The following is a 27903-nucleotide window of genomic DNA, read 5'->3' as shown; positions in this document are numbered from 1 at the left end:
TTTTTGGGCGGTTTATCGGTTTAGCGTTATCAAATATAACTTTTCAGTTAGCTGATTAGCTGTTATCGAAGCTAACTTTTTGGTTAGCTGTGCCCACCACTGCCCTAGACCCATAAAGAACAATCTTGCTTTCGTCAGTTCAAAAAAAAAGTTGGATAATTTCTCTTTAGGCCAGTCAATTTGTTCTTTGGCAAATTGTAACCCCTTCAGCACACTAAATTTTTCAACAATGGAACTTTGTGGGGGCTTCTTGCCCATAGTTTGGCTTTGCATAAGCGTCTTATAATTGTTACAGTACTCACAGGTAACTTTAGACGTTCCTTGATCACCCTGGAGCTGACCATTTGCTGAGGCTTTCTGGCTGTTCTTTGATCCATTTGAATGGCGATTTTCCATTTTCATCCACATCCTTTTTTTATGTTGTTGCCATTTTAAAGCGTTGGGATCACTTTCTGCACTTCTTTATACGTTTCCCCCTCTCCATTCAGCATTTTAATCAAAGTACGCCGTTCTTCTGAACAATGTCTGGAACAACCCATTTTACTCAGATTTTCAGAAAGAAATGCACTACAACCAGAGTGTACAACATTTAGTCATTAAATGAGGGCCACCTGTCAGGGTGTAATAAGGGTTACAGAAAGAAAAATGCAGACACTGGTATTTTTTGCACAGCCTAATATTCATTTTTCTTCACTTTCTGTAAAATAATAAATTTGATAAATTTTTCTTCACGTTTTGATTTGGAATAGATTTTGCAGTGTTCCCCTGTATTTGCATGTATGGAAAAAAGCTCATAACAATTTTGAGTTTTACTCACTTTTTTTTTTTAGACACACTTATTTTGAACACAACTGCATGTTAGGATTAGCCAGTACGGGAAGTGCTAGACTGTTCCAAATATGCTTACCTTTGGCACTGCAGCCTGGAAAACAAAGTCTGTCATATCTGCCTCTGTCGAGTTGGAAGCATGGATGGTGATGACCGCGATGTTTGGATTGGGGTTCGCTCTCTCAAAAGTAAAGTCTATTTTCAGCCCATTTTTGTTGTATGCAGTCATAGGAGGGATACCTATATATGGATTTTACAGTAGCAACAACCAACAGTTAGAGCCATTATAGCCAGATTTCACCAAATGAAAACCATGTTCTAGTCAGACTGAGAAGCCATTGGGTTGCATTTGTAGTAAATTTTGGGTCAGTCACCCGCACTGTCAAAAAGCAGGAGCAGTCGAAAGGACAACACCAAGTCATCTGCACTGTGTAGCTCCATCATCCAACAGTTTGGCTCTAATCTGTGCATATAGGATTTCCATCAGTGGTTTTTCAGGACCAGTGGTACTCAAAAAAAAAAAAAAAAAAAGTCACAAGGTGAATTGTGTGCTTTTTGTGGATGATGTAGTTCTGTTGGCAATGGTCCTCTGTTGGAAAAGGGTAGCTTGTCCCCTCTGGGTCAGGGGACAGTTATTGCCCCAAGTGGAAGAGTTTACATATGTCAGGGTCTTGATCATGAGTGAGAGTAAATTGAAGTGTGAAATCAACAGATTTGGGCAGTGTGTGATCTTTTATGATGTAGAGAGACTTGTCATGGTGAAGAATTAGCTGAGGCAGAAGGCAAAACTCTTGATTTACACTCCTGTCCTCACATATGGTTATGAACTTTGGCTAATAACTGAAAGAACAAGGTTGCAGATACAAGCAGCGGAAATGAGATTCCTCCATTTGTTGTCTGGCCTTACACTCAGGGAGAGGGTGAGAAACTTTACTGTCCGAGAGGGGCTTGGAGTAGAGCTGCTAGTTATTAACATTAAAAGGAGGAAGCTGTGGTGGTTCAGGGATCTTGTGAGGATGTCCCCTGGTCGTCTCCCTTGGGAGGTCTTCCAGGCACATCCAACTGGGTGGGGGCCAAGGGGAAGACCCAGGGCATGGTGAAGGCATTATATTTCCCAGCTGGCTTGGGAATGCCTACAAATCCCCTGGGAAAAGTTATAGGACTTGGCCAAGGATACTGAAGTATGGGTTGAGCTGCTTGGTCAACTGTCACTGTGACCCAAATAAGCAGCATAGAATGAATGAACTGTGTGGAAAAATGTGAGGTTCTGACATGCATAACCTAAACTGAAGTGTTGTACTCATTAGACCTCCAAAATATCTTATATTGTGTGGGAAAAAGTGTATTTTTCTGTGAAATATATACAGTAAAACTTGCATATAATGGATTCAGGTGGACCAGCGAATTTTGTACGCTATAATCGAAATCTCCTATATATATAAAACAGACAAAATCCATCATATGTATGTAACGGATGAATTACAGTCAGGAGGCGCCGAACAATCCATGGGAAATCCCCAGCAACAATTAAGCTTACACATTTCCTTGATTAAACAACTGACCTTGAATTGAAGCCTGGCTTAAATAATGACCGGGTCAAAAGTCCGTCTGAAAAAAATTAACGCCTGGCTTAAATAAGCGCCAGACATTATGCGCATTAAAAGGATTAGATTTGGTCGAGTCGCTCTTTTTTCCCCAAGTCTTGTTCAGAGTGGTACCTTAAAAGCATAAAGTCTGATTTATGCTTCTGCAACTCCATACCTCTGGCTGTGCAATGACGTTGACGTGCACGTGACCCTTTGAAAGCTCTCCGTTGCGTTGGTGGATGTCTTAAAACAATTTACAGCAGGAACAGTGGCTTTTTCTGGATCAATTTGTTCCTCAATGAGCTCCACTTCTTCATACAATCATCAACCTCCAAACAAACGTTAAGGTACATGCGATGTTCCTCCATGAATTGCGGGTCATTCGATTGTCTTTTTTTGTATCCATGTTGTAAAGTTGGTCATATTTGCAGACTTTTCTGCTGTACAAACTAAAGCTTAATGGTGCTCCAACTCATCTTAAACAACATATCAAAAGTCCTGATGAATCCTCCTGGTGCTCACTTAAAAATTCGAGATAGCCTCCACAGGTGATTATCAAGCTTTAGTTTGTATAGCATATGGATAAGACAAAAATTGGTCAAAAAGGTTCCTTTCACCGCTCCACCAAAAGACACCTCACATGCTGCTTTTGTTTGTGGGATAAAATCATGTCTGATACTTTTTGGATGTACCTCGTATAATGGTGGCCCAAGAACAGAAAATTACTAAAAGTATTTTGATACAGGACAACACCACAAACAACAACTGTTGGTGAATTACAAAGGAGAGCCCAAGAACATCAATGTCTCACCTGCAGCTGCAATATCATTAAACAGGGGCTGTGAGGAAAGGCCATCCAGGAGGAAAGAGGGTTGGGAAGTGGGTACAGAGGGCACAGAGGGGGCTGGACTACCTGAAGAGGAGACAGTGACACCAGGGATTGATAATACACAGACAACAATTTTAGATTAGTCTAAGACTGCTTCCAGACCAGGTTGAGTGGAATGTGGAAAGACCATTTCACAGAAAAGGCTTTTTTTTTCATTATTCACCCCCCCCCAAAAAAAAAAAAAAAAAAAATCAAACTAGGCACCCATGCTTTTACTGCAGCACATCTCTTTAATTTTGGTTCAAGCGGCAAAGTGGTTGTTTAGCATAGCGCACCCCCCGGTGCTAAAAATAATTTGCATTTCTTGATGTGAACCCTCAATTTTCACTATTATTTTGTTGTGTTTCAATAAATACTGTATTCAACTGTTAAAATCCTAAGCAAATACATACTACTGGGCACAGAATACATAGTCAGTTATGAGTCTAAAATTTCCAAACTAATACTGTGTAACATTTGACTCGTGCTTTAGTGCTTTTACTGCCTTTGAGTATATATTGGGTTTTGGCACTATTGGTAATCTGGTATACCATGATCACCTTTATATACCACAGTAAACAATATGGTGGTCTATTCACACAGACAGAAAGCACAGCATCAGTATACATCATTGCTTTGTTCTAAAACTGAGCTTTAAATAAGATTGCCTACCAGTTAGTGAAAGGTCTCCCAGCAGATCAAGTAGCTCTCCTCCAGCTGAAGCTGGTTTGGTGGGCACTGTGTTCTGGATTACTGGTACATCATTGCCACCAAGCAAGTCTAATAAATCATTAGCCTAAAGGAAAACGAATATGCAAATACTTCAAAACAATCTAGAAAAATAAAGCTCCAAGTTTATGTAAAAATACATGTAAACAGAAAAGAGCAACCTAAATCAGCTGTAAATGGCAGGTTTCTGTATTTGCAACATTTTAAGCATTTGAAATGGAAGAAAAGCCCTTGTCAAATCCCACACAAGATTGTTACATTTTGACATGTGAAATTTTTAAAATTTCTTCCTGTGAGCCACTAAAGATTAGTTTTTAAAAATAAAATCTAGCAAACAACCCCCACCTGACTGGCAGGCTGAGTGAGAGGCGGTGGATGTTTCGGTTCCACAACAGTGGACTCTGCCTCCCCATTGGTCTGCACAATCTCTGTAGGACCATTTGTTGCTGATTTCTCCATAACGGGCATTCGCTCTAACAGAGCAGGCCTAAAGTAGAGGGAAAGGATGAACGTTGAACCACACTTAACCATTGGTTCAGCATTACTTTCCTATTGTACCAACTATTAAGCCCAGGTTACACATAGACGGTTTTGTCGCCGAGTAGTACGTAGATCGAAGTTCGCGGTAGTTCCGGCTGTTTTCGCGGTGGAAAGGGGCGGAGCGTGCGCACGTAAAAAAAAAAGAAAGAAAAAAAGAAACTCCGCTCCCCGCTGCTGTTTGCTGCGGGTCTGCTCCTCGCTCTTTCCCCCAAAAAACTCTGTCATAATTGTGTCTAGAAGCCAGTCACCATTTGCTTTATTATACAGCTGTGTAGCTAATAAGCAAAATAATCTCCAGGACGATTCGCGCGCGCACGCACGTAAAATAAAAATAAAAAGAAACTCCGCTCCACGCTGCTGTGGTGCTGCTGCTCGCTCCAAAAACTCTGTCATGATTGTAAATTAAAGGACTAAAGAGACATAAGTCCTGCTCACAGGCTGCTACCAGATACAGGACATGTTTACATCTTCAAACTCCAGACATCTCCACGTCACTACATATTCAGTCCCTGATTGGTCATCGCTGCGCGACGAGAACTGCGGCACTACAGGAAGTGGCAGGATGAAACGGCGATTAAAAAGTATCAAACGCCGTTGTTCGCGTTGTCGGTGTCGTCAGGGGAGGTCTAGGGAGCGCTCCCGGAATTATTCGACATGTTGAATAATTTTTTCGACGATTCCCGGTAAAGCTGGAACTAAGCCACGCCCACTAGTGCCGGCGTTAACAACGGTGTGTGATCCTTAAGACGGCCAAAAACTCTTCCAGGACGCTTCCGGGAGCTCTTACTGTCTGTGTGTAAACGGGGCTTTAGGCATGATCGATAGTGTCTGATAGAGAGGAACACCATTTTACCTCATGTGGTCATATTTCTTGAAAAGGGCATTGTATTCCACAGCTCTCTGCTGAAGCTCCACATCGATGCTGCTTCCATATATCGAAACAACCTTCTTGATTCGGCTAAAATGAAAAGTAAAATATTACAGGTCATGAACTTAATCACCTTGGCACTTATATTTCTGAATTTCATTGTTTATCTGTGCATGCAGATTAAACATCTAGCAATGAGACAGGTGTAATAGATTACTTAACACTGCTGAATCGAGTGGACAACTTCATGATAGCGGTGAGAGCATAACCCCGGGTCACAGGGGTGGACAGATTGGACACAAGTAGTCCTTCAAGCACATCCAGTACTTCATCCTCGGTCACCTTAATTTAAAATAAAGTGATTAACCATTAAAAAAAAAAAAAAACACATGGCACCCCCCCCCCCCCCCCCCCCACAAAAGCCCCAATTAATTTGAAAACATGCACGGAGAGATGATCCCCATATCATGGCCTAAACACTGAAGTATTTTCCCTAACCACTGGATATGTTCTGTGCCATGCCATGGCTTAAGCTGTGGGCGTAAAAATTTCTCAAACTTGAAAAGCAGAAAAAAAAAAAATAATTGGAATTTGAAAAGATCAAACAAGTCTACTGGCGTAGGAACATCTGCACTTGTAAATGAATGATGTGCATGGAAGTTGTTGCATTATCTGAAAACATATACAACCCCAAATCAGAACAAGTTAGGATGGTATAGAAAATGCAAAAAAGCATTATTCATACATTTAATTTGACTTGTATTTCACTGCAGGCAGTATGAACCCAAGATATTTTGTGTTTTGTGTGGTCAACTTCATTTCATTTATTAAAGTGCTGTACACCCATTCCTGCATTTCAGGCTTGCAACACATTTCACAAAAAGCTAGGACTGTGCCAATTTAGGGCTACTAATGAGATAAAAAGAAAGAAGCTAAATAATGATGCTCAACAGGCAACATTCTTGCCACTCTGTGATTACCAATACTACTCACCAATGAGAATATGACTTAAGTCAAAGTTATGTCACACGATTGCTTTCTTGGAAGTGAATGTTACACCAGAATGGAAAAAGCTACCATATCTGCTTCAAAAAGTCCCCCAAACACAACCTCTTAAAACACTACATGGAGGTAAAAGTGGGTTAATTTGTCATTTGGGTCTCACATGCAGAATTCAATAAGGTAATAATAATAATAATAATAATAATAATAATAAGCTAATACAGTTTGATGAACTGTGATGAGACAAAATGTAGATCAGTTAGTTGCATTTCATCCCTCCACGGAAAAGAAGGGAAGCGAATGAATCACATTTCAGGAGTTGTGATGTTTGTAATCATGGTTTGATACAGAGATGGGCAGAGGATCTCCTTTGTCAATAAATGAGCAACAAAATTATTGAAATGTTTAAAAACAGTGTTCCTCAAAGATTGGAATATATTTGCATAATTCTTGCTCTCAGTGCATAATATCATTAAACGAGTCAAGGAATCTGGATGAATATTAGTGCATAAAGGGCAAGGCCGCAAACATAAACTGAACACTTATGTCTAATCCCTCAGATGGTACCACATCAACAACAATCAATCAATAGTTGATATAAGCACATGGACAAGGAATTACTTTGAAAAATCTTTGTCATGGGCTGCAATACAGTGTTATATTTACAAATGTCACTAAAAACTTTACAGTGAGAAGAAAACCTCCTTATGTTAACCTTATTCAAAAATGGTGTCAATGTCTCTGGGCTCAGATGCATCTGGGTTGGAAGATCACACAGTGGATACGTGTATTGTGGTCGGATGAATCAATAATCCAGATACTTTGAATGAAAGGACATGCGCTCCGGACAAAAGATGAAAAGGACCATCCAGACTGTTACCAGCAACAAGTCCAAATGCCAGGGTCTGTCATGGTATGGAATTCTGTCAGTGCCCTTGGCAAAGGTAATTTACACTTCTGATATGGCAGCATTAATGCAGGAAAGTACACTGACATTTTAGAGCAGCATATGATGCATTCAAGTCTTCCAATGCATTTCATGCAGTCCATGGATTTTTCAACATGACAATGCAAAAAAACAAACAAACAAAAACACATTCTACAGATATTATAAAGGCATGGCTGCATAAGAAGAGTACAGGTACCACACTGACCTTGCATGATGTCCATCCTCTCAACAGAGACTAGGTGGAGAATTTTGTAATGAAAAATGCAACAATGACCCTGTACTGTTGCACGGTATAAGATGTGCAACAGTACACGGCGAAATATAGTCAGCATGCGCACTGCAAATCTTTTAAAATACGATGGAAGGAGAAGGAGTGAAAATGTTAAAGTGTCAAGTCACAGCCTTTTGCAGTCTCCGCCATGAAAGGCCCCATCACACAACACGATTTAAGCCTACTAGTGCACGAAGGAGGAATTGCATGCCAGTCGTGAAAAATCATACCTGCCTCCAATGGCTCGCTTCAGCAATTCACGCACACCAGCGGCTGAAAGACAGAGTGCCCTGTCAGAACCCATTCATTCCCTCTCACGGCAGGTGTCGGCCAAATTCTAGTTGTCACACACGAACAACGAACACCACTCGCCTGACACTAAGAAAATGCGTAGCCATTCGCACTGCCTGTCAGCACGAAAACAGTCAGCAGACGATCACTTTTGAGATTAAAGATTAATCCAGGTTTTGAGTATATTTCTTATTGTTACATGGGAAACAAGGTACCAGTAGATTCTCACAAATCCAACAAGACCAAGCATTCATGATATGCACACTCTTAAGGCTATGAAATTGGGCTATTAGTAAAAAAAAAAAAGTAGAAAAGGGGGTGTTCACAGAGGAAAATGGGACATTCAAGACATTGTTCAGAAAAACAGCGTAGTTTGATTAAAAAGTTGACTGGAGAGGGGAAAACTTATACGCAGGTGCAAAATTTATAGGCTGTTCATCTACAATGATCTCCAAAGCTTTAAAACGGAAAAAAAAAAACAAACAAACACAGAGATGCGTGGAAGAAAACGGAAAACAACCATCAAAATGGATAGAAGAATAACCAGAATGGCAAAGGCTCACCCATTGATCAGCTCCAGGATGATCAAAGACAGTCTGGAATTACATGTAAGTGCTGTGACAGAAGATGCCTGTGTGAAGCTAATTTATTTGCAAGAATCCCCCACAAAGTCCCTCTGTTAAATAAAAGACGTGCAGAAGAGGTTACAATATGCCAAAGAACACATCAACTGGCCTAAAGAGAAATGGAGGAATATTTTGTGGACTGATGAGAGTAAAATTGGTCTTTTTGGGTCCAAGGGCCGCAGACAGTTTGTGAGACGACCCCCAAACTCTGAATTCAAGCCACATTTCACAGTGAAGACAGTGAAGCATGGTGGTGCAAGCATCATGATATGGGCATGTTTCTCCTACTATGGTGTTGGGCCTATATATTGCATACCAGGTATCATGGATCAGTTTGGATATGTCAAAATACTTGAAGAGGTCATGTTGCCTTATGCTGAAGAGGACATGCCCTTGAAATGGGTGTTTCAACAAGACAATGACCCCAAGCACGCTAGTAAACGAGTAAAACCTTGGTTCCAAACCAACAAAATTAATGCCTCGCAGATGAAGAAATTATGAAAAACTGTGGTTATACAACTAAAAAAGCAGTTTGAACATAAGAGTTTTGAGTTTGTAGCGTCAATAGCAGATGCTTCTATTATTGTGAACACCCCCTTTTCTACGTTTTTTTTTTTTTACTAATAGCCCAATTTCATAGCCTTAAGAGTGTGCATATCATGAATGCTTGGTCTTGTTGGATTTGTGAGAATCTACTGGTACCTTGTTTCCCATGTAACAATACGAAATATACTCAAAACCTGGATTAATCTTTTTAGTCACATAGCACTACTATTATTATGAACACTACTGTACGTACAGACATGAACACAGCGAGCCACCTCCCAGCTGCTGACCAGAGACACAAATGACGGCTCAGTGCACACGACGTGTCACATTATAAACACAGAGACCACAGCCAGGACAGGTATATTAATAAGTACTACACTACCTACATACAATTACATAACAAGTAACGAAAAAATAATCACATAACAGAGTCACACGGTGTGTGCGCTGGACGGACAGGGGGTGTGTCCACCGACAGCAGCTGCTATTGAGATCTCTGGTTCTGGACATCCCAGCTGGGGAACACGTACCATGTTTGGACAGACATGAACTAACATCTGTCCACTGTGACACACGTCTGCTTAATGTCCTCACGTGGACATACATAAAAACATACATCGTTGAGAAACACTGTTTTCATGAACGTTGAGAAACACTGTTCTTAAACTGTTGGACTATTTTTTTTTCACGCATTTGTTCAAAAAGTGGCGTTTAGCAGGCTGACATCGTTAAATAGGTGGCTGGCGCAATTTTATAGACAGTAAGGCTTTAGTTTTATTGATAACTGGGCTTCGTTCTGGGGCTGCCATGGCTTGCTGATGCCGGACAGCCTTCACCCTACTGCGGAAAGGGCCACCATCTGGTCTGTAAACATAGATAAGAGCTCTTGGGGGGGGGGGGGGGGGGGGGGGGGTTGTAACATTAGGATTGTTAGCGGACCACAAAGCAGGTGAGACCCTGTAAGGCTTATGACAAATGTGGGTGTGGATATCCATTAGCTTAGCGGGGAAATTTGTGCAGAAAATTCACTATGGCGACAGTGCGGTTTATGTGCCAGGGAGGGAAATTCATCAAGTTGAGACTGTGGCCTGTAAATGTGTCCATAAAAACCAGGGGGTTATGCTTTGCAAACTTAATACCCATTACTACATTGGATGACATTGAAATTGAAATTGAAGATGGCCCATTGGCTGTTCCAGCAATATCAAATATTTTTGCATCTGCTACCTACAACCCACGTGGAATGTCTCAAACAGAAACAGACTTTCAGGCATCTTACATATGATACTCTGCAACCACCTCTAAATCCAAACAGTCCAACTGTCAACCCCACTGAGGTCGTTAGTCTGGGTCTCATTAACATAAGATCACTGTCCTCAAAATCATTGTTGATTAATGAGCTAATTATAGATCATCCCTTAGATATGATTGGGTTATGTGAAATGTGGCTTAAACCTACAGCTGTCCTCCCCTTAAATGAGGCCTGCCCACCGGCATACACATATAGTCATGTCCCTCATGATGCAAAGCAAGGCAGGGGTGTTGCTCTTATTTATGAATCTAGGTTTAGCTTATTAGCTGTTGGGAGTCACAAATATAACTGGTTTGAACATCTGATTCTCCACTCTGCACATGATGCTACTTATTGCCAAGGTCAGAATAAAAATAAAAAAATAAAAAAAATCAGCCGTATTACTTTGTCACTGTATATAGGCCCTTTGGCACATACTCTGAATTCTTAGATGAATTTGGTGCATTCATCTCTAACTTGTCAACTAGTGCAGAAAACATTCTGATCATTGGTGACTTTGGCGTTCATATAAATAAGCTAATCCCCGCTGCAAATCATTTATGGACACTGTGGATGCATTAGGATTTCAGCAATGCATTAAGGATGCGACACACATTAGTGGAAATACCCCGGATTTGGTTTTCGCACGTGGTATTGCTGTCACGAATACTAACATCATGCCTCTTGCATCGGTGGCTTTGATCACTCACTTATTAGGTTTACAGTTTTGCTGCTGTGTTTAGTGAAACAACAACCTTATTTATCACTGCGGCGATGCATTAACTCCCCAACTATGACTAAACGCAAAGCTAGACTGCCTGATATCATACAACCCCTGGCAAAAATTATGGAATCACCGGCCTCAGAGGATGTTCATTCAGTTGTTTAATTTTGTAGAAAAAAAGCAGATCACAGACATGACACAAAACTAAAGTCATTTCAAATGGCAACTTTCTGGCTTTAAGAAACACTATAAGAAATCAGGAAAAAAAAATTGTGGCAGTCAGTAAAGGTTACTTTTTTAGACCAAGCAGACGGAAAAAAATATGGAATCACTCAATTCTGAGGAAAAAAATATGGAATCATGAAAAACAAAAGAACGCTCCAACACATCACTAGTATTTTGTTGCACCACCTCTGGCTTTTATAACAGCTTGCAGTCTCTGAGGCATGGACTTAATGAGTGACAAACAGTACTCTTCATCAATCTGGCTCCAACCATCTCTGATTGCTGTTCCCAGATCAGCTTTGCAGGTTGGAGCCTTGTCATGGACCATTTTCTTCAACTTCCACCAAAGATTTTCAATTGGATTAAGATCCGGACTTTTTGCAGGCCATGACATTGACCCTATGTGTCTTTTTGCAAGGAATGTTTTCACAGTTTTTGCTCTATGGCAAGATGCATCATCATCTTGAAAAATGATTTCATCATCCCCAAACATCCTTTCAATTGATGGGATAAGAAGTGTGTCCAAAATATCAATGTAAACTTGTGCATTTATTGATGATGTAATGACAGCCATCTCCCCAGTGCCTTTACCTGACATGCAACCCCATATCATCAATGATTGTGGAAATTTACATGTTCTCTTCAGGCAGTCATCTTTATAAATCTCATTGGAACGGCACCAAACAAAAAGTTCCAGCATCATCACCTTGCCCAATGCAGATTCGAGATTCATCACTGAATATGACTTTCATCCAGTCATCCACAGTCCACGATTGCTTTTCCTTAGCCCATTGTAACCTTGTTTTTTTCTGTTTAGGTGTTAATGATGGCTTTCGTTTAGCTTTTCTGTATGTAAATCCCATTTCCTTTAGGCGGTTTCTTACCGTTTGGTCACAGACGTTGACTCCAGCTTCCTCCCATTCATTCCTCATTTGTTTTGTTGTGCATTTTCGATTTTTGAGACATATTGCTTTAAGTTTTCTGTCTTGACGCTTTGATGTCTTCCTTGGTCTACCAGTATGTTTGCCTTTAACAACCTTCCCATGTTTTTTGTATTTGGTCCAGAGTTTAGACACAGCTGACTGTGAACAACCAACATCTTTTGCAACATTGCGTGATGATTTACCCTCTTTTAAGAGTTTGATAATCCTCTCCTTTGTTTCAATTGACATCTCTCGTGTTGGAGCCATGATTCATGTCAGTCCACTTGGTGCAACAGCTCTCCAAGGTGTGATCACTCCTTTTTAGATGCAGACTAACAAGCAGATCTGATTTGATGTAGGTGTTAGTTTTGGGGATGAAAATTTACAGGGTGATTCCATAATTTATTCCTCAGAATTGAGTGATTCCATATTTTTTTCCCTCTGTTTGGTCTAAAAAAGTAACCATTACTGACTGCCACAATTTGTTTTCTTGATTTCTTATAGTGTTTCTTAAAACCAGAAAGTTGCCATTTTAAATGACTTTAGTTTTGTGTCATGTCTGTGATCTGCTTTTTTTCTACAAAATTAAACAACTGAATGAACATCCTCCGAGGCCGGTGATTCCATCATTTTTGCCAGGGGTTGTAGTTTCACGTTTGGAAAATGCCCAACCAGTAGACAGTCTTGTGGATAGTTTAAACTAAGCACTAAAAGCTACACTTGACATGATTGCGCCACCTTTATTAAAACCATGCCCCCCCCCCGAAACACAGTCACCTTGGTTCAATGATTACTTGCGTGACCTCAGAATACAAAACAGAATACAATGATTTGCAAATCCTCTTCAACCTATATTGAATTGAATACACCACAAAGACAAGATATTTAATGTTTAAACTGATAAACCTTATTGTTTTTGTGCAGATATTTGCTCATTTTGAAATGATGTCTGCAACACGTTTCAAAAAAGCTGGGGCAGTCGTATGTTTACCACTGTGTTACATCACCTTTCCTTCTAACAACATTCAATAAGCGTTTGGGACCTGAGGACACTAACTGTTGAAGCTTTGTAGGTGGAATTCTTTCCCATTCTTGCTTGATGTATGACTTCAGTTGTTCAACAGTCCGGGGTCTCTTGTCGTATTTTACGCTTCATAATGCGCCACACATTTTCAATCGGCGACAGGTCTGGACTGCAGGCAGGCCTGTCTAGTACCCGCACTCTTTTACTACGAAGCCACACTGTTGCAACACGTGCAGAATGTGACTTGGCATTGTCTTGCTGAAATAAGCAGAGACATCCCTGAAAAAGACGTTGCTTGGATGGCAGCATGTGTTGCTCCAAAACTTGGATGTACCTTTCAGCATTGATGGTGCCATCACAGATGTGTAAGTTACCCATGCCATGGGCACTAACACACCCTCATACCATCACAGATGCTGGCTTTTGAACTTTGCGCTGGTAACAATCTGGATGGTCTTTTTCCTATTTTATTCGGAGGACACAACGTCCATGATTTCCAAAAACAATTTGAAATGTCAACTTATCAGACCACAGCACACTTTTCCACTTTGCATCTGTCAATTTCAAATGAGTTCGGGCCCATAGAAGGTGGCAGCATTTCTGGATGATTTGGTAGAGTTTTAACTTGCACTTGCAGATGTAGCGATGAACTGCGTTAACTGACAATGGTTTTCTGAAGTGTTTCTGAGCCCACGGGGTAGGATCCTTTACACAATGTCGGTTTTTAATGCAGTGCTGCCGGAGGGATCGAAGGTCAGGGGCATTCAATGTTGGTTTTCGGCCTTGCCGCTTACGTGTAGAAAGTTCTCCAGATTCTCTGAATCTTCTGATTATATTATCGACTGTAGATGATGGAATCCGTAAATTCCTTGCAATTGAACACTGAGAAACATTGTTCTTAAACTGTTGAACTATTTTTTTTCACGCATTTGTTCACAAAGTGGTGATCCTTGCCCCCTCTTTGCTTGTGAATGGTTAAGCCTTTTGGGGATGCTCCTTTTATACACAATCTTGACACTCACCTGTTTCCAATTAACCTGTTCACCTGTGGAATGTTCCAAATGGTTGTTATTTGAGCATTCATCAACTTTCCCAGTCTTTTGTTGCCCCTGTACCAGCTTTTTTGAAATGTGCTGCAGGCATCCATTTCAAAATAAGCAACTATTACAAAAAATGTCTATCAGTTTGAACCTTAAATATCTTGTCTTTGTGGTGTATTCAACTGAATATAGGTTGAAGAGGATTTGCAAATCACTGTACTCTGTTTTTATTTACATTTCACACAACGTTCCAACTTCATTGAAATTGTGGTTGTAGTTCAAAATTAGAAGTATTCCACCTTGCGCGGCATGATGCTATCTTAGACTATAAGCATAGACTACTGGCTACAAAGCGGACCTATTACTCTGATTTGATCAACAAATACAAGCGTAACTCAAAGATCTCGTTCAACACGGTGGCAACACTTATTTATGGACAACCACCTGTAAGTTGCTCTCTTTTTACGGCACAGGATTTCTTGGATTACTTTAAGAAAATAGAAGACATTAGGTTAAACATATCCCAGCATGCCTTAACCCAGCCACTACACCCTGCTATTGAGGTGGGTGCCATTACTGAGCTATTACCTAGATTTACAGAATTTGATAGTATCTCACTAGGCGTGCTGACAAAACTTGAAACATCTATAAAAAAGCACAACCTGCTTATATGATCCTATACCAACAAAACTGTTTAAGAACCTGTGACCCACTCTTGGGCCGACTGTGCTGGAAATTTTTAATCTCTCATTAACTTCTGGATCTGTTCCTAAATGTTTCAAATCTGCAGTGATTAAACCGTTACTTAAATCTAATCCTGACCCTAGTGTATTGAAAAACTATAGGCCGATATCAAATCTATCATATTGCTCTAAAATTCTGGAAAAGGTGGTTTCATGCAGCTCGTGGATCACCTTACTGAGAATTATCTTTTTGAGCCACTGCAGTCTGCTTTTAGAAAATATCATTCCACAGAGACGGCTACCACTAAAGTGGTGAATGATCTTCTTCTTGCAATGGATTCAGACACCACTGCAGTTCTGGTGCTGTTAGATCTCTGTGTTGCGTTTGATACCGTGGATCATCATATTCTACTCGATGGGCTGAAGAATCATTTTAGGATTACTGGGAGTGCCCTTGCATGGTTGACATCATACCTGCCCAGTTGTTCTCACTGTTTTGTACAATAACACTACCTCTAACCTTAGTGACATGAAATTTGGGGTTCCACAGGAGTCCGTCTTAGGCTCCCTGCTTTAATGTTCTGTGGAATGATCTCCCTGTGTCAATAAAACAGATTCTGTAGAGACTTTCAAGTCCAGACTTAAGACGCACTTATTTTCCCTTTCATATGGCTAGCATACTGGCTTAGTATGTTACTATGCTTTTTACTCTTAAATTCATTTTATAAGGAAACTGAGCGGGCCGCGGTCTCAACTTTATCTAAATTCTGGGTCTTTTTGTGAAGTTTAGAGTTAGTGGCCGGCGATCACCTTCGTATTTCTTCTGTTCTTCTTGCTGCTTAATGCTGACAAATTATACTGTATTTGTTGTCTTTCTGATGCCTGATTGTTTTTTTTCTCTCCGTTTGAGGTGCGGCTCCATCCAGAGATGGGAGTGGTGTCTGTTTCTGTTAGCCTCCTGTCCTGTGCACTGGCAACATTTACTGTATATTCATTTTGTGAATTGTTTTGTAAATTGTGTCGGTAGCATGGACCAAGCAGAGGGTCACACCCTTTGAGTCTGGTCTGCTTGAGGTTTATTCCTCAAATCATCAGGGAGTTTTTTCTTACCACTGTCACCTGTGTTCTTGCTCTGGGGTTAGTAAGGTCAGACCTTACTTGTGTGAGGCGCCTTGTGATTTGGCGCTATATAAATGAAAATAAATTGAAATCACTCTGCAGGTTCCATTATTATACTGACTTATTTATGTTTTTTGGAATCATAATATTTGCTTTCTCCCTGGAAATTACAATTAATTTATTTGAGGCAACTCGTGTCACGTAGAAATGAGCCTATCCTTTAAGGGGAGGCTGTAATTTATAACATATTGTAAACAAAAGCTACTAAAATTTGAATTGATCATTTGTTCAGGTCAGATGAGGTCTGGGAGCGTGAAAAAAAAAAGTACTGTCTCATCCTATCCCCCACACTATGGCTTTTTGTTTTCTTTCCATAGGAAAGATCACTTTGTTTGAAAGTGTGACTGTTTATACATCTACTGATGTTTGAAGACTGCAGATTGTGTGTTCTTCAGCTTCAGGTGGCTTCTTGACTACAATTTTTCCTGGTGTACCTGGATGGGCTCCTCCTCTTCACACTGTCCAGATACCAGTAGATCTCCATACTCTCCTATACACCAGGATGCCACCTGCACTAAGGGTTGCTGAGGAAGACAGATGCAAAAGTGAGCACACAAAGCACTTGTGAGCTGTTCAGAAACAAGAATTCCAAGAAACCCATGACTGCACACTCACTATAAACATACCACATAATTCTGAAGCAAATCCCTGGCATTGACATTAAGCTTTTTAGTGTACTTGTCCATAGGACAAGTAATCCTGGCCAAGTAACCCTAACCTATTTTTAGTACAGCGGTGCTGTTGGCAATTATCGCCTGAGGTGGCGCGCGTTGCGAGTCATTTTGACTGGTTTTAGATGCACTGAAAGCAATAATAGACAAAAAATTTACACTTATGGTGTAATGTCAACGTTCTTTTTTGTATTTTTCTGTCTATGTTAAGAAAATAAATGACATTTAAAAGTTTAAAAACACATTAATATTTGATGGACATAACATTTGCTCTTGTTTAAAAATGACGCACTGTACCTTTAATCCGTCGAGGCAGAATTTTTCCTGTCATGTTGACAGTTTAGCTTTTTTTTTCCAACATTTTTGAGTGGAATCGCATACTTTATTTATATATATATATATATATATATATATATATATATATATATATATATATATATATATAAACCCTAATTGTCTTCTTTGAACAAGAGCTAAATCTGGACTGATTTGATTGTCAAATCAGAATCAAATTTATTGCCAAGTAAGTTCTCACATACAAATAATTTGATCTGGTGTCATTGGTGCATAAAAACAATAATTAAAAAGAAAATGAATAAATAATTCTGGAATAAGTAAAGAAGCAAATCTGCTCTTTTAAAGATGAATCCTGGATGAAAAAAAAATTTTTTCACACTTTACTGTTTCACTGAGGCTGTGTGGTGAAGATGATCGTTTATTAAATTTGTTTCGCTGCTTTTTTTATGTCTAATAACACTTTTTCCTCCTCCCCCATTCTTCTTTCTCTCTCTTTCTCTCTCCTCTCTCTGTGAGGGAATGAGAGACTCTTTACTCTCACACCGTCTTTGAGCAAACTTTGGAAACATGAAGGCTTTCAACTGTAAAATAAAGCCTATAAATGAATTTCTGGAACTATGCAAGCAGAAGGAGCTCGTTTTATCTGAAGACTGAGTTTTCCCGCTGCAGAGCTGCTCTGTCTATGGGGGAGGGGGGAGCGGCCAGTTCTGCACAAACAGCCTGGCTGTATTTTAGAAAAACTACCTGATAGCAGGGCAGAGTGTGACGGCGCTGTCAGAACACTGTGGCGCAGCGCCGTTGTTCCATTGTCTGGGGAGAACCCTGTGTTTTCATGTTTCCCGATTGTCCGCTGCGTGGAGAGTGGCGGGAAAAACTGAAGACGCTTTCTCGCGAAGTGCGAGAAGAATTTGAACGTTTTAAACAACAACAACAACAAAAAGTAACTTGTCCGGTCAGACAACAATTTAGAGCTTTGTTTGTCAGATCACATTTTACACTTGTCCCGAACAATCAGACGGTAATGTCGATGGTAGAAATCAAAAACTACACTGACCTGTGAGATGTCATCCAGCAGGGCTTTGTAGAGTCTCTGTACTGTGTAGGCATGCATCTCCACACTATTGGTAATGAGCTGGATGAGGTTGGGAACAGAATCATCTCGAACGTAACTCCCCGCCTGTGAAAATGTACACTTTAAATGTCTATACACAGTTTTACTGCAGGATGAGGAAGGCCATTTCCACCTTTGATCACAATTTGCAGAACTCTTAGTACTGCTGTTACAAGCCCTAAAATTCAAATTTACTAATCATCAAGGAAAAATCTGGCATTGTAGTATTTTGTAGTGTACATACCGTTGTCAGAACTCTCATTATTGTGTCTATATGCCATCTTTTTGAAGGAGCATATCTGCGAGAGAGGACTGAATTACTTTCTTTAAGGGGGAGGGCGACTCAGCAATAAAGATTAAGATGTAAGGTTACTTAAACATTAAGCATCCAGGAGACAAATGCTGTCAGAAAATATATGGTGTCAACACAGTCTGTCAGACGATGGATCACTCATTTTATCATCATTCAGTGCTCAATTTTTGTCAGGCCATGTTCACAAGTCTAAAGTTTAACACCAATGCTGCCTTCACATGTTGATGGTACAAAAAGCATTATACAGGTCATTATTATCACTTTACTGAGGCGTTGATAGGCCAGTAGCATAGATTTACATTGACGCTACCTGGCTATACCCGCCCGCTGTGCGTAAACAAATGACGTCATAGCGAGCGCAGCCCAACTGTCCGCAGAGGAAAAGATGAAAAGGCGAGAAGTGTGTGTTGGTCCCAATATGGATATTCTGGATGATTTTCTCATGGGCAGTACGACAATGAACAGCAGTCAAAGCAGCCAGCTTGATGAGGACTCACTGGCGAATTTTGAGAGCAGCGTGCGCCAGCCGACACAACAAAAGTTAAAGTAAGCCAACTTTTTATGTACGCGTTTGCTGGGTGTTGTGCGTTTTGAAATGACATTAAATATTGTTAATGTGATTCCACGTGTTGTGTATCTCATTAAGTGATAATAATGCAAATAGCATGCTGTTGTCGTGTGGTATGCTTTTTCTGAGCCCCTCCCTCTATGCCGTCGCCCGCAATGACAGATATTCGCCCTCGTCTAACTTGGGCGAATATCTGTCATTTTGGGTAACTAGACATGGACGTCGGGCCTCTGAAAATGCATACCGCCCTCCAAAAGCATGTTATTGCATTATTATAACAGATTTACTGTGATCTACAGCCACAGATGATAGATGATGACATCAGTCAGTCATTTTTCAGTGCTGATGGGAAAGAATTTCCTAAATTGAAAGATAGCTTCAGGGTTCTGCACAGTGTAATATTCAAACAGGATGCTCTGGCTGTGATGGCTGCTTAAAAAGTCAACTTTGTGCGAGGTTCTAGCTTAATTTCTCTCCAATATCACAAAAATGATTCACATGTACCTGATAAAAGTCGAGTGACTCTCTGCATGTCAATAATCCTTCTCTCACTGCCCTTTTCTATTTGTTAAGATATAACATCTGGTTTGTCCTCGCCACTGTGGCAAATCTGAAAATTTTAAACTTGCTGGTTAAGTGCCATCACAGTGGACTGTTGCTCCGTTCAGCCAGAAGTTCCCGTCATCTTCTCATTGAGAAGATTGGAAAATCCAGTTCGCCACTTACTAACATGTGAATGCAGCATTGAGTCAGTAAACTGTATTCTCTCTTCAAGGACATAATGTACACCACATAACTCTTAACTGTAAGATTAGTCATAAGCAACTAAGCATAACTTTAATGTAGAGTTAAATCTGCAGGACAGTGACGTACTTTTCTGCAGCTAGAAAGACTCCTGATGCACAGTCTGCCTTAAATTCGGGGTCACAGGAGTCGAGAAAGTAGAGTAGCTCTTTCATCATGCCTCTGATGTTGTTGCCATTAACCAGGGCGAAGCTCAGTTCCATTGCACGTCTATGCAGCAATAACAGGAGGTAAGAGTCAGAGAAAAGAAAAAACAAGGACCCCCCCCCCCCCCCCCCCCCCAAAAAAAAAAAAAAAAAATTGTGTTCAAAACATCTGAGGACCACTGGAGGTCACCTCTTTATTGATACATCAAGGTCTTTCAAACAATCCACAATGGTGCTCCGATGTCTTTGCACTGCGTTGTGGTCTGTCTGAACAGTCTTTAATAAAGATGTCAGGGCAACATATCTGGAATTAAAATTACAATAAAAATAAATTAAAAAGATTATATTGACAATAAACCTATCAAAATGGGAGAATTAGGCATTTGCCTGCTTGGTCACAAAGAAAATATGTACAAGGATAAAGGAGTAAATAACTTGCCTTATATTTTTGTCATTGTTAAGAAGAAAGCGTCCTAGTATGTTAATGGCCAACACCTGTAAGATAAAAGGTATTTACTGACAGGGAAGGAATTCAGTTTAAACGACTAAAAGTTTTCAAATAAAGCAAACTCACCCTTAGTCCACTTTCTGACTTTATGTCCATTATAGTCAGCACAGTCTCATACAGGATTGCGTTGCCTACGTTTTTACTTGTTTCTGTGTTGGTTGCAACCTTTGAGTGGTGAGAGAGAAAGAATGAGGAGGGGGAAAAAAAAAAATCACCCAGAATAACACTAAATTCAAAATCAAGTGTCTAAAAGCACTCATCTACCAACCTGTGCAAGAATGTCATTCATAGCTTCACTGGAGTCATCATCACTCCTGCCCAAAATTCTTAGTAGTCTCAATATCCGGACCTAAGGACAACAAGAGTCATCAGGAGAGGACATATCTGCCCGGTCCCCCACAAATCAGCAATACAAAGTGACGGGGGGAATCATCTTATGCTTAATGTGAATTAAATTGGTCAACTGGTTCTTGAGACATTGTGCTAACAAGGGTGACGATGACAATATCTTGAGTATCTAGGTGTGAGTTTGAAACTGACCCCAAGGTCACTGTAATCGAATGGTGTCAGAGGATCACCCAAGTACACCCTAAATATGAATGAAACTGGTGAAGTGGTTCTTGAGCTATCACGCTAAGAAGCGAAAACAGACAGACGGACAGATGGACGGACATACTGATTGCTATATTCCCCTGTATTTCTTACTGTGGGATAAAAGTAAACAGTCAGCGTGCAACAAAAAGATGTCCTTTAAATGATTACCACAAAAACAAATTATGATTTCTCCCAGCTTGATGTCTGAAGCCTCTGGTGCAACTTGTAGTGTGCAATTCTATTACTCTGTAAAAAAGTTTGGTTCTATTTTATTCATTACACTATAAAATGCTGCTTCTCCCTGTGCCATACCTGTGACACTGAACCACTGTTTATTATGTGCCTTTGTCACAGTGTTACAGATGCACATGGCATTGAACACTGCAAGCATAGGGTCATAAGGTAAACCACAAATATGAAATGGTTCCTTCAGTTCAAGTGAGAAGATTTACCTGTAGGAAAGGATCACTTATGCCTGACACATCATGTTCAGGAGAATACCCAGACATGATTAGATTTTTCAGGATTCTCACCAATTGGGGAACAAGCTGGAAAAAAAAAAACAAAACACCAACAGGAGAAAAGACAACAGTTGTCAAAACACTTTGTGTACATCAAACATTGCTTTAGTGTTCAAAATTTACTCAACGTTACTCTTCACTAAACTATAAAGGCAAGTAAAGTCACTTTCAAGTTCATATTTACAATGACAGCCAGACAAACTCACATCAAGAGCAAAGGGATCCAAACTAAACAATGACACTTGTAGTTGATCAAATTTACACAAAATATAGTTAACACGTCACAGGTTATTTGAAAGGACTAATCAGATCATTGGCCACATAAAATATCAGGTTAGAACATTTGGTTTGGGGTGGGTGATCATATTATAATAGTAATAATAATAATAATAATACACAGGTTAAAGATTTTGAACTGCCCTGGGACTTTAGAAGATAGTCAATTTGACAACAGAAACAGATTCAACATTTAGATTACAGATCAGTGTCAATAGTAAATGAATATACAGTGAAAATAAAATAGCAATAAAAGCTTGTAATCCTTGTAAGTCCCCCCCCCCCAAAAAAAAATTACTTAAAATATTTTAAGACATCAAATCAGGGTGTAGAATGAGTTACATTTCCAAGTAGTTTATTATGACAATGTGCCATCTGGAAAAGCAGTTTCCATCCCTTAATTTAACTCACAAAAACTGGCTGTAAAAATGAATTTATATAATTTAGAGATATATTGTTATATATTGTAGCGATATCTTCACTCGTTAGAAAATTAAATCTGGAGGGGCCCAAATTTTTAACTCATGATAAAAAAAAAAAAAAAAGTAAAAAAAAATTATAAAGTGTAAAAACACCAGAGTTCCCAAACCTTTACATGCCACTTTTAAACATTTTTTTTTTAAATTTCTGAATAAAAAAAAGAAAACTCCACTTAAACATTTTAGTAGCAAGACTCCCCTCATATCCAGAATTAGATGAACAGACTGCATTATTTTCACATATTTATCTAGTAGATTCATGGGCACTCAATATTACACTGGTGACCAACAATCTACAATTACACAGAACATGCAAAAAGACTTTGTGGGTATGGGGTGACATATTTTTTTTTCAGTTTTGACAAAGGCCAGCCAGTTTCCAGTACTTCATGAGAGAGAGAGAGAGAGAGAGAGACTAACTACATTTAGGATTGTCTCAGCAGACATGATACTGGTACTCTCATTTGACTATGGGTATGGCAGTGAGCAAGTTTCATTTGCATAATAAGCAATAACCCTGCACTGACTTTAAAATATGAAATTTAATGACATATCTACGCCCCCCCCCCCCTTCTCTCCACACCTTCATTGTGACTTAAGTATTATGAATTCAAACACTGCTATCCATCATTCTCTCTTGCTTTATTATACATGGGGTGTGTGTGTGTGTGTGTAACATTTCTCTCATGTATTTTATTACATATTTGCCCACACAGTGGGCATTATGGCTGTACCCTCAGTTGCCAGCTTAACTTGTTAGCCGATGCTCACATGAAGGTGGGCACCTCCACTGCCAACTCAGTAGGTGTCACACACTATGGGATACTACACAGGCAAGACAAAGGCTTTACTCAGACTGCCAGAAAAATCGGACTTATTGCATATTTGACCAAACTGACAGAATGTCTACATGACAAAGTAAGTGACCTGATCAATGCCTCTATGTGGCAATGCTCGTTTGCCCCTTATCTGTATCAGTTGCTAGAGTAATACAGTCATATAACTGCTGAACAGTGTCACGCTGCTGTCCACTTTGTCAAAGTGCTGCAAATAAACTCACATGACGCGCTGACAAAAGGTATTCACGTCACACACACGGAATCCTCTGTTTATGAACATTATTTTACAGGACAGTTTGGGCTTCTGTGTTTGTGTGTGCGCACGTGTGTGTGTGTGTGTGTGTGTGTGTGTGTGTGTGTGTGTGTGTGGGGGGGGGGGTTCTCCACTGGTTAATTTAATTAAACAATGGCTATCAGCATAGTGACTAACTTAAAGCTGCTGCTCTTTGACAATGAAAGCAAAACTGGTAACAGAGTGCCGCCTTTGACCAATGAATGCATGAACTTTCAAAGCATGCCCAAAGTCATTTACAGTGCATCCGGAAAGTATTCACAGTGTTTCACATTTTCTACATTTTGTTATGTTACAGCCTATTCCAAAATGGAGTAAATTTATCACCCCCCCCCCCCCCCCCCCCACAAAAAAATCATTCTCACAACACCTCATAATGACAACGTGAAAAAAGAATTTTTAGAATTTTTGCAAATTTATTAAAAATAAAAAACTAAGAAATCACATGTATTCACACCCTTCTCTCAATACTTTGTTGATGCACCTTTGGCAGCAATTACAGGCTCAAGTCTTCTTGAATATGATGCCACAAGCTTGGCGCAACTATCTTTGAGCAGTTTTGCCCATTCCTCTTTGCAACACCTCTCAAGCTCCATCAGGTTTGGATTGGGAGCGTCGGTGCACAACCATTGCCTGGTTTCCTCCAAACATGATGCCTGGCATTTACGCCAAAGAGTTCAATCATTGTCTCATCAAACCAGAGAAGTATGTTTCTCGTGGTCTGAGAGCCCTTCAGGTGCCCTGGGTGTCTTCAGTGTGTCCTGAGTATTCTCTGGGGCCTCCTCCCTAGTTGACATGCCTGCAATAGTTCCCTAGGGAGACAACGAGGGGGCATCTTTACAGAATGTCTGAACCACCTCAGCTGGCTCTACTCAGAGCACCTCGTAGATATTCAATTTCTCACTCTGTCCCTGAAGCCAGTCCTGTAAAGCCAGATAACAGACAGAAGAACCTCATTTCTGTTGCTTGTATCCGTGATCCTGTTCTTTTGGTCACTACCCAAAGCCCATGACCATAGGTGAGAATAAGAGGGTAAATCGACTGGCATACTATACCAGCTTTATTTATAAAGCACCTTAAGACAGCCAGCGCTGACACAAAGTGCTGTACAATCAAAACACGAGACAAGTTAACATACAATAAAATGAAAATAAGAACTAGTAAAATGCAACTTAAAACATTATCAAACTAAGCCTCATTTGTGCCAAAAGCCAAGGAATAAAAATAGGTTTTTAAACAAACTTTAAAAATGGTCAATGTTGTCAAACTCCGCAAGTGATAAAAAGCAGATTTCGCAACTGCTGTAATTTGACTGTCAAATTTGAGATCGCAATCCATCTTAAAACCAAGTTTAAGAATACCTGGTTTAAAATATGCCTCCAGGGGTCCCAAAACAACAGAGGAGTACTCACAAAGCGTACTAGGTCCAAAACTCGCCACCTGTTTTCTTTTCATTAAAACGTAGAAAATTCAGGGCAAGCCAGGCTTTAATATCTTCTAAACACGCCAGGAGCCATTTTAAAGACTGACCATCCCTCTGAGCCACCGGCAAATAAATGTGGCAATCATCTGCATAGCAGTGAAATAAGATCCCATGTCTTCTGAGAATAGTCCCCAGAGGCAGTAAATTAAAAAAAATAGAGGCCCCAAAATAGAGCCCTGTGGGACACCATATGCCAAAGGGACTACAAAAGATTCAAAGCCATCGACATACACAGAAAATGACCTGTCTGTCAGATAGGACCGGAACCATTCAAGCACGGTACCACCAATGCCCACCAAGCGATGTAGCCGGGATAATAAAATACTGTGGTCAACTGTGTCAAAGGCAGCTGTTAGATCCAGCAAAACCACAATAACAGAGTTACCTGCATCACATGCAAGAAAAATGCCGTTAAAAACCTTAAGTAATGCAGACTCTGTGCTAGGAAATGGCTGAAATTCTTCCAAAATCCCATTTTCATTCAAAAAATTGCTTAGTTGACAATAAACCATTTTTTTCTAAGACTTTAGACAAGAAAGGCAGTTTAGAAATGGGCCTGTAATTGGCCATAACAGAGTGATCAAGACTTTTTTTTCTGCAAAGGCTGGACCACTGCATTTTTGAATTTTGCCGGAACCACCCCGGAGGACAAACTACGATTTAAAATTGCCAGCACCGGCTGCCCGATGCCTCACAAAATTTCTTTAAGAATCTTGGGGAGACAGGATCATTAAAAGAACCAGATTTGATGTGCCACAGGTTCAAACTGAGTAAAAGTGACAGGACAAGAAACCAAGGGTGAGGGGTCAGACATAGGAACTAAGATAGAAGCCCTTATCCACTTTTTCCGTAAAAAACGGGCAAACGTGTTGCATGTATCAGGGGAGGCGTCCAAACATACATTCTGTGCAGTATCTAGCAGTATCTAGTACAGAGTCAATGATCTTCTACAATACATGTGGGTTGTGGCCATGAGAGGAAAAAATATTCACAAGATATTCCCTTCTTGCTTCCTTTACTGTGGTCTGATTAACAGTGCCAACAGTTTTTCTAAGTTTGAGAAGATACTTGTAGTCTGCCCTTTTTCCACTTCCACTCAGCTCGAGGACATTTCTTCACGGCTTCACGAGTTCTGTCATTTAACCACGATTCAAAATTAGCCATGGGTCGCCGAGTCTTAAATGGAGCCACCAAATCCAAAATGGTTTGACATGACAAATACAACCAGGAGACAAGCTCTTGTATGTCACAGACAGGAACTTCAAAGGAAGTGGATAACTGCTGAACAGCAGCAGAGAAATCAAGAGCGTCACCTTTCGGGTGAGCTCTTTTTTCATCACGACAGTCTAGTACAGCATCCACACAACCTCAGATGCACCACCAATCAGTCTATTAATTTCATGCTCTCTTACTTCCACAGGCCCCGAGATACTTTAACTCCTCCACTTGGGGCAGTAACTCTACCATAATGCAGAGAGGAGAATCCACCCTTTTCTGACAGAGGACCATGTTCTCAAATATGGAGTTGCTTATCACCATCCCAGTCACTTTACACTCTGTCTCAAACCTGCCCACTGTTCACTGGAGGTCACTGTCTGATGAAGACAACAAACTGGACACCCCTCCAATGATGCCCATGAAAATCCCAAGCAGGACTGGAGTCAAGGAGTCCAACAACCACTACAAATGGGTCTGATGAAATGTACAGACACAGTTCTTACTTTGGTTGTATAGAGACTGGATCACACATGGCAGTGGACCTGGTACTCCATACTCTCATAGCACCTCCCACAAGACACCCTGGGTACCTGGTTTAGGACTTTTTCAAGCCCTCTGCAATATCTGCGCAAGGGCAAAACGCTGATCTACTGTTACATGACCTGGGCAGAACCTACATTGGTCCTCCTGAATTCAAAACTTGGCTACTGGTTTTAGTCTCGTCTCCAGCATCCTAGCACAGGCTTTCCCAGGGAGGCTGAGAAGTGAGATTCCTTTAAAAATATAGGAACCACCACCCTGGTTTGCCAACCCAGAGATACTGTCACTGATTTCCATGCAACACTGCATAAGCAAGTCAGCCACAACAGCACAACACCCAGAGACTTCAGCATGTCAGGTCGAATTTTATCCACTCCCAGAAACTTGCCAATGCGAAATTCTTTGACTACTGGCACCAGATCCACCCAAGCCATTCAGCCCTGCATCCTCTGAGGAGGGAATTTCACTTGGGTGGAGATCCTCAAAATGTTCCTTTCACTAACTGATAACATCTGCAGTCCAGGTAAGCAGCCCTCTACCCTTGCTGAAAACAGCTTGGGATAATAACTGCCTCCCTTTCCTGAGTTGTCTCAGTTTTCCATAACAGCTCCACCAGTACAAGGAATATTCATGTTGTTTTTTTTGACGGGGGGGGAGATCGAAAACCCTGTCACCAATCTTATTACACCATCCTAACAATGTTTGCTGAACAATGGTGAATCTTAACTTTTGCTGAAAATAAAATAACACCGTGCAGGTGACTACACCTATGGTAATGTGAAATCACACCCACTTATCTGCCTTTAAATCAACAGTGATCATATGAATTACATGTTAGGAAAATGACACTGAAAACAATAGTGAGAAATGCATCTGACAAATGAAGCATAAAATTATCATATAATAATCAGGACATTGACATAGTAATGATTACTCTTTAAATAAAAGATATCAAAACACAACAAATGATAATACTCAAGGACAAATCTGTTCGAGGTGACTGTGAGGAGTGATTATTTGATATAGCATGCACCAGCTATGAGATCA

At 40.3% G+C, this 27903-nt stretch overlaps 1 protein-coding gene across 2 annotated transcripts in view; it reads right to left on the bottom strand.

Moving 5' to 3' along the window:
* ap1g1 (adaptor related protein complex 1 subunit gamma 1) overlaps positions 1-27903 on the bottom strand; it is an 85582-nt gene that overhangs the window by 8162 nt on the left and 49517 nt on the right. For both annotated transcript variants that reach the window (XM_034190219.1, XM_034190227.1), the window contains 15 exons: positions 21661-21756; positions 20883-20963; positions 20681-20779; positions 20546-20601; positions 20297-20410; positions 20030-20170; positions 18520-18574; positions 18219-18341; positions 16631-16720; positions 5637-5761; positions 5405-5509; positions 4357-4498; positions 3955-4078; positions 3226-3327; positions 908-1068 (listed from right to left, as the gene is read on the bottom strand). In XM_034190219.1, coding sequence (XP_034046110.1) covers positions 908-1068; positions 3226-3327; positions 3955-4078; positions 4357-4498; positions 5405-5509; positions 5637-5761; positions 16631-16720; positions 18219-18341; positions 18520-18574; positions 20030-20170; positions 20297-20410; positions 20546-20601; positions 20681-20779; positions 20883-20963; positions 21661-21756 — 1614 coding nt within the window. The remainder of the gene's footprint in view (positions 1-907; positions 1069-3225; positions 3328-3954; positions 4079-4356; positions 4499-5404; positions 5510-5636; positions 5762-16630; positions 16721-18218; positions 18342-18519; positions 18575-20029; positions 20171-20296; positions 20411-20545; positions 20602-20680; positions 20780-20882; positions 20964-21660; positions 21757-27903) is intronic.

The sequence above is a fragment of the Thalassophryne amazonica genome, chromosome 2, assembly GCF_902500255.1.
Source record: "Thalassophryne amazonica chromosome 2, fThaAma1.1, whole genome shotgun sequence".
NCBI classification, from domain to species: Eukaryota; Metazoa; Chordata; class Actinopteri; order Batrachoidiformes; family Batrachoididae; genus Thalassophryne; species Thalassophryne amazonica.
Note: the sequence above shows the minus strand (reverse complement) of the source record. Positions and strands in the feature narration are given on the sequence as shown.